The sequence below is a fragment of the Patiria miniata genome, unplaced genomic scaffold (assembly GCF_015706575.1).
Source record: "Patiria miniata isolate m_02_andy unplaced genomic scaffold, ASM1570657v1 HiC_scaffold_26, whole genome shotgun sequence".
In the NCBI taxonomy this organism is placed as follows: domain Eukaryota; kingdom Metazoa; phylum Echinodermata; class Asteroidea; order Valvatida; family Asterinidae; genus Patiria; species Patiria miniata.
In genome coordinates, this window is record NW_024037065.1 from 9,411,902 (window position 1) to 9,429,549 (window position 17,648).

The 17,648-nt window shown below is 38.9% G+C and overlaps 1 protein-coding gene across 1 annotated transcript; it reads right to left on the reverse strand.

Moving 5' to 3' along the window:
- Positions 1-1,862: 1,862 nt before the first annotated feature.
- LOC119733808 (amino acid transporter AVT3B-like) lies at positions 1,863-17,640 on the reverse strand. The gene is made up of 15 exons (XM_038207178.1): positions 17,372-17,640; positions 16,002-16,051; positions 14,726-14,936; positions 13,961-13,994; positions 12,835-12,900; positions 12,364-12,511; positions 11,662-11,739; positions 11,468-11,537; positions 10,592-10,656; positions 10,351-10,417; positions 8,874-8,922; positions 7,099-7,232; positions 6,325-6,476; positions 2,914-2,973; positions 1,863-2,242 (listed from the first exon to the last, which is right to left on the reverse strand). Exons 1-15 carry the CDS (start codon positions 17,474-17,476, stop codon positions 2,089-2,091), a joined length of 1,443 nt encoding a protein of 480 aa, XP_038063106.1. The 5' UTR covers positions 17,477-17,640; the 3' UTR covers positions 1,863-2,088.
- Positions 17,641-17,648: the final 8 nt, after the last annotated feature.

The following is a 17,648-nucleotide window of genomic DNA, read 5'->3' on the forward strand; positions in this document are numbered from 1 at the left end:
ATTTGTGTAAAAGTCGTCGTTGCGGGCAGCAAACAAAACACAGTAAATCGTGACGTAATAAACAGGACTCCCGATGCAGAGTAGCATAAACGAGTCCCGTTTATTACGTCACGATTTACTGTGTTTTGTTTGCTGCCCGCAACGACGACTTTTACACAAATTGCACGTTCGGGTCGAAACAGGACCTGAAAAATAGCCCTCAAAAGTACCCTTTGTACTCGTGTCATGACAGAAACAATAGTCGATTTTATTTCATCACACCTTAGGCTACATATACCCAAAAAATGACGGAAATGTCTTCGAGCATTCCACAACCTCTTTAACATAAAACAGAAATGAAAGTATTAAAACAAAATTTATGGACTTATTTCAAAGAAGTTTCAAGTACACCTTTTTTCTCAAAGGATATCATGCACATTTTTTTTTAAAAATGCCCTTGCACAAATGAACATAACGATTGATGCAGTTCCCAATGAAATAATAAAAAAATAGCTACATGTAGGACTGAAATATGTTATTTAAGGAATAACTGAGTATGCAATTCAAGATAAGTTAGTACAATTGATGTTAAGATTTGTTTTTACATACTTGAGCCAACTGAGCCTAAAACAAAAACTCAAAGAGTAAAAATAAAAATCTGATTGTCCCGCTTTATATTTTAAAAATACGATAATTTGCCATTGCAATATGGAAATCGGCAATTCCCTGAAAACTGGGTCGATGAACCTTCGAGAGCAAGACATAAATGCAGCAGCTTTACCGTGACTATGAAAATCAGCCAAAAAGTCCTCAGTCCTGCAAGATCCAAGCAATGTGGGCCATTCACAATGCAGTGCGCCACCAAGAGTTTCCCACGGAGAGTTCATTTTTCCCAGTGCATTGTAGGAGATGGTCGACAAATTCGCAGCGCGGGACATTTGAAATTGTTAGTTTTTTCCAGTCAGTTGTTTCGTAAGCCTATGATTCGAGTATCTGTTTGCCTTTTTCTTTTCTTTTTATGAATATGGTGTTTTTTGTGAGGCGGCAGAACGCTATGCTCCAATCTATAACAAATAAGCTCAAGTTGTCTACTGACACTCATTCAAATGGGCCGTGTTTTGTCAACCATAAACTTGAAAATGGACTCTCCATGGCAAACTCTTGGTGGCGCACTGCATTGTGAATTGCCCGAATTGCAAGATTCCTTTCTCTTGTGGTTTTATATTGTGACCTTGTCTCCGGGGCCCAATTTCATAGCGCATGGTTAGCACACGATAGCACATATTCAGCTCACAGAGCCTCCTTCAATTTCGTGGAGACCGTAAGCAGTAAGCACAGCACAAGGCACGCTTACCTCAGTCATGTCAGTGGAAAAAGTTGCTAATAGTGACGTTACAACAGAAATGCATGTGCATCCACGGAAATGATAGTGTGCTTAAGGTAAGCACACTTTTCTGCTTTAGTTAGCACAACGTTTCTGCTTACTGTTAAGCAGCACCACGAAAATGATAATCAAGTCAAGCCACATGTAACAAGGTAAGAACAGTGTCAAGGGAATATCTTTGCCACAATGCAATAAGCCATTTGCGTGTTAAATTTGAATAAAATCTAGAACCCTGACTAATAATCCAATGCTTTGCACGTTTTAACTTTGCATTCTCCCGACCAAAGAGACTGTTACTATATCATGTGATTCGGGCCAAGCCTTATGCTAGCAACCCCCAGCTCCGGCATAGTCTGGTGTCTTTGTGCCATTCTCACCCATTGTGAACAATGTATCGATGCTGAGCGTCTCTTATGTAACTATGCAAGAGCTTGCCCCGAATCATGTGATTAGCAACAGTGTCTTTGGTCTGGAGAATTCAAAGTTAAAATGTGCCAAGCATTCTAAACAAGTCAGTGTACCGATGTTTTTCAAATGTAAATCCCAAAGGGTGAAGGTTACTCGCAAATGGCGTATTGAATAGCATGTAACTTGACTTAGGAGACTGGAAGACTTGTGATTGACATGTGATTGACATGTGACTGACACGTGACTGACTTGTTACTGACTTGTTACTGACTTGTGACTGCCTTGATTGATATGATACAGCACTGTTTCTGTCAATACTATATGTCAGCTGTTCCATTCATCAGACCCAGGATAGGTTGCAAGTCCCCCGTAGACATTGGTGCGTCTGAGGTTGTTCCGAGGGAAATAAGATTCTCCGGCACCAAACCCGGGAACAGTCGCTTCAGGGCATCCCAAGTGCCAAAACACGCACTGAAAACAAAAATAAAAGGCAAAGATTGTACAAACAGTAGGTTTCAAGTTAAGAAAGTTGTCATGTTGCGGTGGTTACTGGGTCCTTGCTCTATGTGGATTATGGTTCTTGTGTTCTTGGGCAAGACACTATACCACAATTGCCTCTTTCCACCCAGGAGTATGAATGAGCGCCTTTGAAAACAGGGGGCAGATTACGCTGATTTTAAACTGCTACATAAAACTGATCCAATGGTCAATAATAATTATTAAGTGCTTTGAGACATTTGTATAACGTTATTTTTTAGCACCGCGTTATTATCTTAGTATGAAGACATAGATTATAAGAAGAAAAGCTAGATTTGAGGTTAAGATAACGGATCACAACATGAACAGAACAAATAAGGGCCGCATTTTTTTCAAAGTCATGATTATGTTATCACAGGAAATCCATTATGTTAAATATTTTCTTTATAACTTCAGTGTCAAATCACGGGCTTTATTCAAAAACAAACGCCCCTTATACAATCCTTTTTTTCCCCTTCAAATCTGTACAATACATATTAAGATCAATCGTCTCGAAAAGACCAAGTCTATAAGGTGAAAATTAATAGCCAAATTAGGCTTTTATTATTTTTCAATATCAATGCTATAGCTTTTTTTTTCCAACCATAAAGCCAAGCTGTACTCACGCAATGATTCCCATGACTATCAGAAAGATGTCAAACGCCAACTGTCTTCTCGTCAGCGACCTAGAAATGAAACCAAAAAATCAATTTAGATGAATGCTGTGTTGCACCTGCTGATCTGCAAGGCAGTTTCAGCACTAACTTCATTCTAATATTTACATTTTTTACAAATTGAGTTTAAAGGGAATATACAACATTTGCAAACATCGAAAAACAAAACTACCAAATTTTTACAAAATACCTTACAAGGATGTTGGTAAATAACAGTCTTAAAGCATCCTGTAAAATTATGGCACCTGATGAAGTCATTTTCAAGAAAAGTGGGATTTTTGTATAAATTTTCAACGGTGGTCGGCCGACCACCATTGGAAAAACCTAACTATTTTTTCAACTACTGCTTCAAATGTACCAATTTTTTTTCAGTCCAAATTTGGTTTGCTATTGGTAACATGTTCATGAACGGGTGTAGGCCAGCTAGACTGGTTCCCTTACCTTACAATTTTCCGGCATCTATTAATTGATCCATTTCATCCTAAGTGGAGTCAGGGAGCCAGACTACTTGAACATTTTTTTTCTTGGTTTTTCCAGCATTTTCGAAAAAAACTTGTCAAACATGTCAGTGCACAATTAATATTGAGCTATTATTTCCCCTCAAATAGCTCTTTTCTTGAAAATTACATCAAAATCCAATGATGTACATTCCCTTTAAAAACAATCAGTGCTCGACAAACATTGGCCAATACCCAAACCACTTTGTTTTCCTGTTTGCTGAAATATGTTAATTAAATCATTTCCGTCCTACCGTCCCCTTTTTCAATCAATACAAATACAAGCAAAGGTCATACATATGTTGAGTTTGACAGTCCCTGGCAACAGACAAATTTAATCAAATAAGGCGGCCAGTGGTCACCAGAAATTGAGGGCAGAAAAAGCAATCAAAACACGGTTTGCATCTGTGGATCTAATTTATTTTATTTTATTTCATTTTTTTTGAAACAGATTTTTTTTGGAGGAGAATTACAGCATGCAGAGAAGGTTTTCAATGTGCCTCACGCCTCTGGAACCATTATTAAAATGTCCTGTTTTAATTTGTTTTTTTCAGAGAGTTTGTCACGATCAAATCGGCACAAACTAATCTTGGTCGGCAATACAAATGTACACGTCGTGTCTCGTTCAAACTGGTCTTCCAGCACAACTCAAGTGGACGTGCATTTAATCAACGTCAGACAGATTCACTTTGAACCATTGCTTTTCTCTTCATCCTGAAGTGGTGTGTCTAGATGCTCATCTGGAAACGGCTGTCATCTGGAAACGACTTTTGATAAAGTGGCACGTACCAAAGGAGAGATAATTTGTATCTGATGCTCTCTTTACATCGGACATTCATTTTGCCTTGCCTTTCTCAGTAGTGTGTCAGGGTACTCATCTGAAAACTGTTCCCACTTCACTTAAGCATTTGCTCTGATAAAGTCAAGCAGGAGATTTTTTTCCCCCTCTTTACTACACCGAGTCTCAAGCACTCGACTTGGATGAACTTGAGTTAACAATGTGTTGATGCTGCTTATGTTCCCCCGACAGAAATCATGACGTCCATCATTTGTTGCTGATCAGCAAATATGAACACGGGAACTGCATAGTGCATGACAAGCTTTTATATGCAGTGTTTCATCATTTGTAATGACATGTAAGTGTGACGTGAAGAATGAAATCAGCGGATCCGAGGAAAAGTTGCCTGACAGAGAAGATGGTCCTCTGTTCTATCCTTCTTTCATCTTATATTTTGATTCTTGATTATCAGTAGAAATCACAGCTACTGTTAGTTCAAACAACATTGGATCTGTGATGCATTTGCTTATTGGCGCTTGTCGACTGCAAGTTGCGCCTTGAGTTGTTTGTCCAAAAATAAAGACTAAATTTTTTTTTTTTCCCAATTATGGAAGAGCACACATCTTACGATAACATCACTTCAAGTCAGACTGAGGACGTATCCGTCGTTTTCATTGTCCTCCGCACGTCCTTACTTCTCGTCATCGCACTCCTGATCATCGGCGGCAATGCCTTATCCATCGCCGTCACCTGGCGCATCCAGGGCCTGGCCGACAGCACCAAAGTCCTGATGACCTCACTGGCCCTGTATGACCTCCTGGTTGGTATCCTGACTCTCCTGTACACTATCACATCAGGGTTGGACAGCTGGCCCTTCGGTGCGGTGGGATGTCGCATCAGCGCCCTGCTAGCGGGGGTCAGCCTATCCATGTCCATCATGTGCGTGACGCTCCTCAACGTTGATCGCTACGTTGCCGTGACGCGACCTTTACGCTTCCCCACGCTGTGCTCCAAGCGGCGCGCCGTCGCGACGGTCATCACGTTCAGCTGTCTCTTGCTAACATTCCTGATGACTAACACCTTCACTGATATAAGATTTGAGGCTTTGCATGGTGGGGTATCGGTATCGTTTCGGGTTTTTGCGGTAACACCATGTGGTAATAACTACTGCTTAGAAGATATTAGTTCTGAGAAGAACTTGTCCTGCTTGATGACTAGAGCAGGCTAGTCGAAAGCCTGCTCTAGTCATCCTGACGATGACTAGAGCAGGCTAGTCGAAACGTTGAGACCAAAGACAAGTTCTTTTAGAACTTACAGCAGGACTGTTCTAAACAGAACAAAAACTACTTAGCAAGTTGATAATAAGCAGGACAAGTTCTTCTCAGAACTAATATCTTCTAAGCAGTAGTTATTACCACATGGTGTTACCGCAAAAACCCGAAACGATACTAACACCTTCACGTTTAACATCCCGGTGTTTTACGATCGCTTCTCGGCAGTGTGTTCATCGCCGTACGACAAATGGATCAACGAACTGGTCGTCTTCTGCCTGTGGGACGTGTTCCCGGCATTCACCATCATCATGATCTACTGTCGGATCATACAGATAAGCCACCGGCACGCCTTGTTCATCAACCGGCAGGGCGCGAACACGGGCAACGTGAGCAAGAAAGCCCTGCAGACGTTCCTCACCGTCATGCTTCTGCTGGCTGCATGTTGGACCCCTCTGCTTTTATCACGAGTCCTGGCCGGGGCGCTGGGAACGAACGTCCCAAACTGGCTGAACTTCTTCAACAACTGGCTAGCCACTCTCAACAGCTTCTTCAACGTTCTTGTCTACAGTTTCTTCAACAAGGCGTTTCGCGGGACGGCCAGACAGATACTCGTGAGGAAATTTCGCCTTAGCCGGGCATCAGTTCAGCCAATCATTGACTGATCTGACAATTTTCCCCAAAACTTTTACATACACAAAGCATGACCTATTTCATACTCATGTCTTAAAACGGCTACCTTCATTGAGATTTGGGGCAAATGAAAAATCCGCAAAAAAAATCGGCCTGAAAAAAAACCAATGAATTTCTGACTCACTCTTTGAATATTCTCATGTGGAATATGCCAGGTAGGACGAAGGCCAGCAAAGTGCAGCATGTCGCTCCTATAAGAGCCATCAACGTTGCTATATTGGGTATCAGGATAACAACCAAGCCCGTCACCATTACCATGCCTGAGCGAAGTATGTTCTGAAGTAGACAGGAAAATTCATTTATTAAGTGTGTTAACTTGGCTTCTTTCACAAGAACTCAGTCAGCAGAAAGCTTAACAGCAACAGCTCAATGGTAGATTTGAGCATTCATTGCTTATAATTTTGGTGAAATGAAACTTTGCATTGTGATAAATTATGCCATATTCATAAATACCTAAGACAGTTTACCCATTCCCACTGGTCGAGAGCCCATCACATGGCCAGTCTTTAATAAATGGATGATAAAGACATGGCTGGCTGGTCTTAAACACTTTGTCAGTGTCACATGAAATTTGGACTCCTATGAAATCCAGTGCCTTTTACCGTTTTATTGGTCGAGTGTTCACAATCCTCACGTAGGCATGCGCAATACTACCAGTGAGTCAGTTTTTAATAGTCCTAAATTCACAACGCACCTGCGCAGTATGCACGACGCACGCGCCAATCTCCATAAAAGGAGTTGTTTAAGTCTAACTCGCAAGCTGGACACTCCATCATATAGCTAGAGGGGTGCAGTGCAAATGCTCTATTCAATATTGTACTTTCATATTGTACTATTTAATATTGTACTTGTCTATTTCCAATTGTTAACAAAATAACAATTTCAAGTGAAGACTCACCCCATAGAATGTGGACTTGTGCTTGTCGTGCATCAATCGTCTCTCCAGTGTAATGACCACTGGGAACATCATGACAGGATATGTGAAGAACAGCGAGAAGCACAGACAGCTCTTGACCAGTTCGGGAACAATACCTGCGGATCGGGGGTTGAAACAAGGTGTCGCGTTTAATCCTGGCAATGAAGTTGAGTTCCAATCAAACCACAAGTTCATCACAATCTAGGGTGCTGACAGGGGTTTCCCTTAACTTTTTCCTTTACTGGCCGGCCGGGCCAGTAAACCAGAGTTTTCACTGGCCCGCAACCTTTTTCACTAGCTCACATGTTTTAATAGTAACTTTCAATCAAATCACCATAAGCATTTTTGATAACATTTTTGATAATAAATTATGCAATATGAATACAATCGGCAATTATCTTAATCATGTACATAATATTGCATGTAGTTCCTTTTTAAGTGATGTCAATGTTTCTTTAATCGTCCATGCTTTAACATAGAGCAAGGCTTTAATTAACAGGAATCAAATAGGGGGAGAAGTTATAATCAAAATTTATGCAGTGCGCTTCGTTCCGAACTTAAGGCTTTAGGTGTTCTATTTCCGACATGTTTTGATAAAACACGAACTAAAAAAGCGTTATCTTGAGGAACAAGAAAACATTGCACACAGTCGTGGTATTAATGGGAGTTTACCAAGTTAGTAACTGAACTGTTTTAACTTGTTTGAAAATGAGTGAGAAGGCCAGTATTTTCAAAAAAACCATCTCTCGCGCGCGCCATGCATTTCTAGCGAAGAATGGTGCAATTAGCGTGCCTAGCAAAGAAGCGCTGCGGGCGGGCGACCCACGAACTTACGCTGGTCACGTCAATCCATAACGTTTTCCGGAGCACGGTCCACTTTACATTCACTAGTCTTTACATTCAAAATAGGCCCCTTGAATCTCATATTGTCCTCATCTTTTCGGTACATTCGTTTGATAGTGTTCAAGAAATCATCCCAAGAATCCGTTCGGGCACAAGTTTTGGCAGTGAAACTGTCATGAAAGTTTTCTCCTCACCACGTTGTATGATACGAATACGATGTTAACGTACGTACGTCCGTACCATGTGGACTGCAGACGAAGTAAATCACGTGCGCTGCATGTGTGCACAATGTGTAATGGCAAATACATGTTGATTCGCCTCATGTTCGTCGTTGGGATTTCAATGCACAGCGCACTGCGAATATACATGGAGTGATACGAATTCGAACTACCGATGTTTTTATTTCGGTCGGCGTGGCAAAAGTATTCATGTGTTGTATCACCCTTAACTTTTTATTTTGATTGATTGAAAAATACTGTAGGGAAAACTTCGTTATTTTTATCTTTTTTAAACAGTTTTTTGACTCGCCCGTCGGACTACTGAGAGGAGGGTTTTGACTCGCCCGCCGCTGTTTTCACTCACATTTGGCGAGCGGGCGATCGCTAAGGAAAACCCCTGAGTACAAGTTATATGGGGATGAACAATGACAAAGGAGTTGTTTATGACTACTCACGAGCAGGCCATACCATAGCATAGCTAGAGGGGTGTTTTGAAAAACATTAAGTAAAATTGTTGAACAATATCATAGGAAATTTATCATTTTTGACTTGTATTGTCTTTTGGACAGAAAAGTTTTGATATTTTTTTTATACTGAAAGGTATTTATGAATGGGAAAAAAATGTGTGCTAGGCTGCTTTTAAAAGCTATGTTTAAAGACTGGTTCTTCCAACAAATATCTAAGCATTCAACTTACCTTCAGGAAGGTTTAACGTGATGATGCTTTCTGTTGAGGGTCCAAAAGACTAGAAAGAAATGAAATGAAAATAAAAATGTAAAAGAGAGAAATAAATTTGAATTGTTAGTATTTGGTGGTAGTCATTAAAGATATGGTAATGACTGCCTACCAGTACCCGCAACTGGGAATTTGGAGAGAAAAAAACCGAGGAAACTCCAAACCACACAAAACTTTGTACATTATTTCCAATTTGTAAAGGCATTCGTGAGAAGAAAAACAAAATGCTGGGGGGGGGGGGGGGTGGATGCTAAATTTAGACTGAACTGTATCAATGCCTGAACCGTCTTAAAACCGTCTTTAAAAAAAAATGCCCCCCTCCCATGCTGGATTCGCCATTGCTGCCTACACTATTTGAATAAATCAGAGTTTTCAAATGGTGGAAGGGCAGGCTCCATTCACAACGCGCACACACTACATTTATGAAAAATTTTGAAAGGTTAAATTTAGAAGCAAATATGTTAACATATTTAATACTTTTAGGGAATGCCAATCGGTTTTGTGCTTACAACATACATGTAGCGTTGCTGCTAAACGAAGTTGGCATATTAATTATTCTAAAGATTTAACCCTCCTATGCAAACACACATTCTGTGTCAAGTCGTCCTTGCAGTAAAAATCAATCAAGTGACTGTTTTCAACCCATAAGAATTTCTCAGCTCACATAAAGTAGGATTGACTGCCTTGGACTGCTTAAAGATATAGTCCATCATTTGCAATTTGTGCATTTTGTTCGTTTGAAGCAACACAAGTGTTCAAAATCTAATGACGGATACTGAACAACTAACCTGATGAAGTTTCAGCTCAGCTTCAGCTGTATATTCCGAGAAAAACAGCATTCTAGGATCTCAATTTCAAATCAAATGTTGCTGAATCATGTTTTGAATTGTTTTGAATTGCAGCTATACGCGATGTCGCGCACTGATCCGACGAATTATAGCAACCGCGCGCACCTGTGCGTCATGCCAATGCAACACGCTGCGTCGAATAACAAAACGAACTACTGATTTAAATTTTCCTAAGACGCACCGTTGGAAAGGCCTTCTTTCGTTGATTACTTCAAAATGATAGCTTGCCAGAAAGATTAATTTCACAGGGAGTTTAGTCCACTTACTATCTTTCAACCAAGTATGTTTTTCAACAATAATACGCCAGTTACTTTTTCGGATGGCTGCAAATGATGGACTATAGCTTTAAAAGTAACTTGATACAGCTATGCATTGTCTCAACTTGCCTGCTTTGTCTGTTGACCCAGTTTGATCTGACTGCTGGTGACTAGCCTTTGTTAAAAGTATAGCAGGGAAAGTGAAAGTGAATTTTGACCGTCCGTGACTGCTGAAATAGCAGGCGGGTTAATAAACTGTTTCAGATAATTGCACAATTGCATGGAGAATGACACAAAACAGAAAAGGGGGAAAAATTTCCGCAAATGTCTTACCAGATATCCGCACACGCCAAAACTGATGTACAGTGTCGTTACTATGATCAGCGCAAATATAAAAATTCTGAAGAAAAAAAAAATCACAGTTACCAAAACCATGATCCACTCTTTCATTACATTTCTTTATTTCTCTTCTCAAGGATTTTTCATCATGCCTGTGAGTAAAATTTTGAAAAATCTATGATTTTGTAACCAGAAATAATAACAATGTTTGTTTGTCAAATGCAAAAACACTTACTTTCTAAACATATGCCTCTTGGTCGGTAAAACAGACGATTCTAAAGCCAAAATCATGCCAGCTCCCTGCAAAATAAGAATTTAAAAAATACTTAATGTTCTTTTTCTGCAAACACACTAAGCAGAGAAGATATGGCAAAAACTGGTTACCAGCCACAATGCCATGTAATGCACATTGCTTGTGACTGGTACCTTGTCACTGATAGCTGAGCAAGCATTATTTTCAGCTTATTGACTCCCTATAATTGTAGATCACCAAGTGACACATACCCTGGAAAAAAATCCGTCATTTTAAAAAACACTTCCTTCATGTTCATAAATTTTGCAGCCAAAATGTCAGCAAATGTGTTTTTTTAACAGATACCATTATTTAAAAACATGTGGTATGCTGTGGTCCAATGGTTACGGTGTTCGACGGTGAATCCTGACCGTGGGAACATGGTGCTTGTGCTCTTGAGCAAGGCACTTTACCATTATTGCTTCGTCCTTCGGATGAGATAAGGCCGTAGATCTCGTGTGTTGTGTTAAACACGTTAAAGAACACAGTAACGCTTATTGCTATGAGAAAGGGGTTTGCCCTGGTGTTTCTGGCAGTGGCTGCAATATGCCCCGTAGCACCTTGTAAACCCTTTATAAAGGTGCTACATATTGGGTCTCATATTTCTCATAAACTTCATTTAACTGTCTTTAAAAATAGACATAATTAACCAGCGCCTTGAGTACCTAATTGTTGGTAGATACGTGCACTTTATAAGACTCCCGTATTATTATAATATCAATTATAATAGCAAAGTAGACTGATTTTTCGCTGATTTTGTAAAATATCAAAGTTAATGATGCAATAGCAAAATACTGAGAAGTACAAACACACACGTACCTCGTAGCAATAGAATGCAATGCCGAGAAAAAATGGGAATCCGACTAGAGACATCTGTTTTGGGTGTATACTGCAACGAATGGAAAATTGAAACAAAAATTTGGAATGCAAATTTGAAACAAATTTACTACACAAACAAAAAATTGAACAAAGAATGTTTGATCTTACGATTGACGCGACTTGCTTTTACTTACCGAACGTTTTGCACATGCTCAAAGTCAAACCAGAAGACGACGGAATACGCAAATATATTGGCAAAGTCTGCAAACAAGCTGGTTGGAGAAAAAAAGACAAAATTACAAGGTACGTACACTGGCCAGTATTGTAATCAATAGTTTTAATTTACATCGTATTTGAATAAAAAACCTCAAAAATACAGGTTTTTTTACTTTTGGCTTGTTACCAGCAAAAGTTCAGCAAAAGTTCTGTGCTAAGGCATGTCAATTATTTATTTCAGTTTCCAATTAAATTGTTGCTGAGCAGGTAGAGTTGGTAACCAGTTCGCGCTGGATGATCTGTATACAGGCAAAGACTTTGTCGTATTCGGAATGGATGACGGATAAACACACAGGGAGCGAAGTCGAAACATCTGTCAGTGACCCGCTCGCAGTGAGCGAGGCCGGAAATATTACTGTGCTGCCCAAGGGTGATGGCTTCAACCCGCCCGGCTTGAGGTTGAGTGAAAATTCATCCTCATTCCGTTCTTGTTAAAATAATCCCGGCGCAAACTGGTTACAAATTTCTGTACTTTGAAGCATTGTGAAATTGGTACAGCCCCAAATGAAATGTCAGGTATGAATTCTAAGTATTCAAACGATTTTGCTCAGGCTGGTAAGCAAACACTCTCTGCTTAGCTCATCTAGGAAATTGACCGAAGGATTAACAAGACCACCTACCTGAAGACTGCTAATCGGTTGAGATGTCTCAATAAGCACAGTAGAGTCAGAGGTGCCATCATCAGGGCGATCCAGCCGTGTTTGCTGAGGCCGGGGACAAACGTGACCAGGTTACTGGAGATGAAGATCAGGTAGGCGCAGGAAAAACCTGTTTCCGATTAAAAAAAAACCCAAAATTGCAATTATTGTGACAAATTATATGAGATATTAAAATAAGAGTTTGAGAATAAGTACGAAACTGCTAAGTGGAGAACAAAATTATTTTGTTTCTGCTAAGCAAATTATGTTTTAATCAAAAACTTGGCTGAGAACCACTCACTGGCAATATAAACTATGTGATATTTTGTGTTGTAAGCGGTTTTGTCAAGCAAAATTTTGGGCTGTCGAGGGTAAAATTTTATTCCGCTGATGACACATGGCTCAGTCAATTTGGCTTATAAGAAAAAAGATTTTTGGAACTGTTCTACTCACCAACTTGGGATATCACTATAGAGAAGTCAACAATAACTTTGCCTTTGCTTCCAAGTGCATAGAAACCTATAAATTTCAGTGGAAATGAGGAAGAAAATACACAAAGTTTTTCAATAATTTATACAATGTTTCCCCGGAGATTCGAAGAACTTTCAGTACAGCATTGAATAACTGGAGGAGAGTGTGGAAAAATGCGTATATCTATCAGAACTTTGATGAAAGCACTATGTTTTGCAAAATAAACATGTGTTATGCCATGTGCCTGGTGTGACACAAACAACAAGTATTCAGCTCAACAATTATAAAACAGAGTAGTTCATTACCAATTCATTAACCCTAACCTTCCCAAATCCTCCAAAATCCTCTTTGCAAAAGGGAGAATTTTGCAGGATTGAGGCTATATGACAAAAATTGTGGCTGATTTTTTAGGATACAATGTGCCATGGTCTTGGGCTGGACCTTGTTAAATTTAGGCCTAGGTAACTTGCAATCCTCCGCACAGCTCCAGGATGTCACTGGCTCTGCCTCAACATACTGACAGTGATTTCCAGAGGATTTTGGAGGATTGAGGCAGTGGTCACCCCTCCAAGGACCACATTCAAGAAATGATGGAGGATTGTGCAGGATTGAGGCTGTATGCTATTTTTACATGGTAGCATCAGGGGATTTTGCAGGATTGAGGTTACATCCTAGCAAAAATGCCTAGGGACTTAGAGTTAATAGTTAAACAAGGGTTGATTAACTATTTATCAATTAAACAAGTAAATGAATAATTGAATTATTGATTGCAATGAGGGGGCAACATGTGCGATAGATAAACTACATCAGGTAAACATTTCAGCGGTAATTTGACTGCGCAGCAAGCATGTTTTGTCCAAACACATTTCTACAATTATTACAGGCATTTTGTGTGTGCATTTCCAATTACTGCAAAAGTCAATAAACCGGTCTTAATGACATGACCAAGTATTTGTTCCAAATACTGTGTGTGTTTTCCTGCGTCTTCATTCCTAGGAATTAACGAACTGTAAACTACTGGTTTAACAGCAAGCGCAGAAATACAGGTGAAAACGAATAATATAATTATGACATGTTATCGTAATACTGAACACTATTAAATACTCACCAACATCACCATAGTCTATTTCATTCTTGGCACCCTGTTAGGAGGGGAAAAAAGGGAAAAAGTACAGGCTTAATTTCAGTAATTGTTTTTTTTTTTTAAGGCAGCCTGGTCTTTAACCATTTGTTATTCTGGAGGAGTCTGTAAAATATTTTAAAAATCTATAGACATATACAACCGAGTTAAACAATGCTTATTAAAAAGAAAGAAAATGCAATAATTACATTTTCAAAAAAATTAATTAAATATCATTAAAAACAAAGAAATGCATAGGAAACCAAACCACACAATACAGTGAATCTGCAAAGTTAACCACTTGACGCCGGGGTTATTTTGACCGAAAAACACCATTTTAAAAAAGACAAAACGAATTTTAAAATTAAGTCTAACACCACAAAAGCGAAATCGATGAAGTGTGAAGTTGCATCCTGTGTGGATGGCAAGTAGCTGGGATCCTAGAGCAAGCTTGGTGCCCACTGAAGTGGAACAGTAGGGCACATCAGAAATTACCATTTATTATTTGTACATAACTCCTCGCTGTAACTTCTCACTGTAACTTCATATTTTGCAACACTCTGAGGCCCTGGCATGGAGTAATATTTGCTACGGCGCCGGCAGTGTACAGCGGCCAAGTTCAAGTAAAACACACGGTCCACCTCCACTGACTTGCCAGACACTATGAGTGTATAAAAACTATGGTAGCCACTGACACATGAGACACATCCACTGCCCAAGACTTGGGGAAAATCGCATCTGATTAACACTTACGGCTGAATCATCTGAGTTCTTCCTCTGTTGACCGCTCGCCCCTCCGTTTTGAGTCAAAGCCTCCCCCGACATCCCGTCCACGTCTTTCAGTAACTCCTTCCCTTCGACATCGTCTTCTTTCTCCTTGCTGACTATCTTGAATTTCCGGCGGACATCCAGTCTTTCTTCAAGCTTGTACTTGCAGTCGATCAGCATCAGCATGGCTTTGACACTGGCAAGAATAATCATTTTCAGCACACACACAAAATCAATCAATGAGCACATCAGAAATTACCTTAAGACCAAGAAAAACTTTTATTTCCTTTTACACTGAACAAAAAATAGCTTGGATGGGTGGGTAATTTTTCTTGTTTTTTCGCTCTAAATTTTTATAGCCATAAAATAGATGGGATAATTATCGATTAGTTTTATAATTATTTTTTAGGGCATGTATTCGTACCATTTAAAAATTGTCAATACGAAATTGCAAAACCTGTCTGCAATAACTAGGGTAAGGTGGCACCTTAAGTTTATAATTTTTTGGTGTTTTTTTGTTTATTTTATATGATTTTTTTTATTTTTGGGGTTCTACATGATTTTCTACATTGGGTGGGGTAAATGGAAATTTCACTGGTATTTACAAAATGTATTTTCTTTGTCTAATATGAATATCAAGAAAACTATACAGCTATTTTGAGAATTACGCATGTACGTGTACACAACTGACATTTCAGCTGCACTTTATTTTCAAACAGCTGCCTATATTTGTTCTTCAGAAGGAATAGGAAATAATTAGAGTTGCTAAAAAAAACGTTGATACATATAATTAGCCAGGTGTTCTAACATGTTGGAAAACCAAACTAATGAAAAGCAAACTGAAACAAACTATTAAATTAAACAAGCATGGCTTAAGGTATACAGGACCATTTGCATTTATCCACAAAGTAACCTATCAAATTATTATCAAAAATTGACTCTGATTAAAGAGCGTACACGTATCTCGGTACAGTGGTATAAATATTGAGTGTAATATTCACTGAGCTAAAAACTTCACCAGGTTAGGTTTTGAACATTCTTCTTGGGATTTTGAGTGGTGTTAAAAAAGGAAAAAAATTAAATGCATAAAAGCAAAGATCATAAATGTTCATTAGGTACATGTGTACATGTAACTCTTCCAAAAAGAAGAACGTCTTCTTTTCCAACTTTTAAGCATTTGTTTTTAAATTGAAAGTTTCAATCAGCTTTTTTATCAGCTGAATCATTGCGTATTACTTACTTTCACGTGTTGTTATCTTACCTCACAATTGATACAAATCCAAGAATTAGGACGCCTTCCAAAATTCCAGCCTAGACAGAAAAGATACAGACAGAGCAAATGAAATTAACAATTGACCTGTTTCGCCATCCAAATGAAAGATTTTTAAACAAATTAAATAATTCAAGAGAAGCGAAAAAGCAACAAGTACTGTTAGACCTAAAATTATTTCAAAAATAGAAGGCAGTGTATATTTGACTGTGAACTAGTCCCTGATTTTGTTTTTGTACTCTCGTACTGGCATTTCCGTTTGACATGAGCAGTCAATGTTTTTTTGGACTTGGACATTTTTACTGTGATGAGTCTTCATCTGATGCCATGCTTACATTGTCGATGTGACTTCGTATTCAGGAGATGGGAATCAGACCTAAAAGCAATTTCTGACATTACTTCCCTTAAAAAAATAATCCTCCAGACTCCAGAGCCACGAATCAAAAATTAAAGAGACAAAATATTCTGCAATAAAATGTAGGATTCAATTTAAAACAATAAAGAAAGAAAAGTCAACCATTACATGATGTACTTTAGGGGAAAAAAACAACCAAAAATTCACTCAGTTCAGTGACATAATTTATTATGTTATAAAGCATACTTGTATAAATGCACGTGCGCTGAGGAAGTGCCAGCATTTAAGCAATAAGAGCTGAAAAAATGTGTGACCGGTTCACAGTTCTTTTAACACAGTGGCTATTGTTACGGCAGCCATAAGGCAATTTTCAACTGCTATCGTTTGGTTCCCTGACCTAATAGTATTCAACGTCAAGATCTTTCGCTGTTGGAACCAGACTATCATTAAACCGAATGGTTCTCGGACTTTATTTTCCTTTTAGAAAAAAATCCTCCAAAGCCGAGGATTACGAAAAAAACATGAAAGTAACGAAAGCTTTATCCTGTTTATACTTATAGTATTAAAAAAAAAAAATAGCAGCACGGCAGCAAATTTGAACCCTGATCCCCGGCATAGTCGAATGTGTACGGTAACTATTCTAGCTACCGAAGGGTTCTGGTTGAACGAGTACTACATGTACTATAGATTTGCAATGGTGATTTTGCAATAGGCCTACTGTAACAATAGCAGTTGAAAATCGTGTTATGGCTGACCTAACGATACATTAACGACAGCCACTAGTCATGCTAGTACGTTCTTTTAACATCATAACATGTTTAACAACTTGTTCAATATTATTAACTGATTATTTAAGATGAACATTAACCTAAATTTGTAACTTATTTAGTCATGTAATGTCCTTCAGAGTTTTATCAAAATAAAGTTAACTTCATATTTACGTCAGGTAATTCGAAACAAAGGCATGCATATTGCAACTGGTCAAGCAGATTTTGAGCATGTTTACCGTTCTAAATGCGTATGGAAGTCCCAACCCGCCGGCTCCAACGAACGAGATAAAAATGTTGGCGAAGATTTTGATGGGATTCGTCGCTCCACCGCCGTCATGCATTTTGAGTTGATCCTGGAACAGATTTCAAGTAGAAAATTGATAAAACGTTCCTGTCAGTTGTGAAAATACTTTGTCACAAGTTACACTTCCACGACAACCTTGCCAGCATGGCACTTCTTCCGGTACGTTGACACTGTCGTAAATACAGGAATCACTCATAATCATATGCATA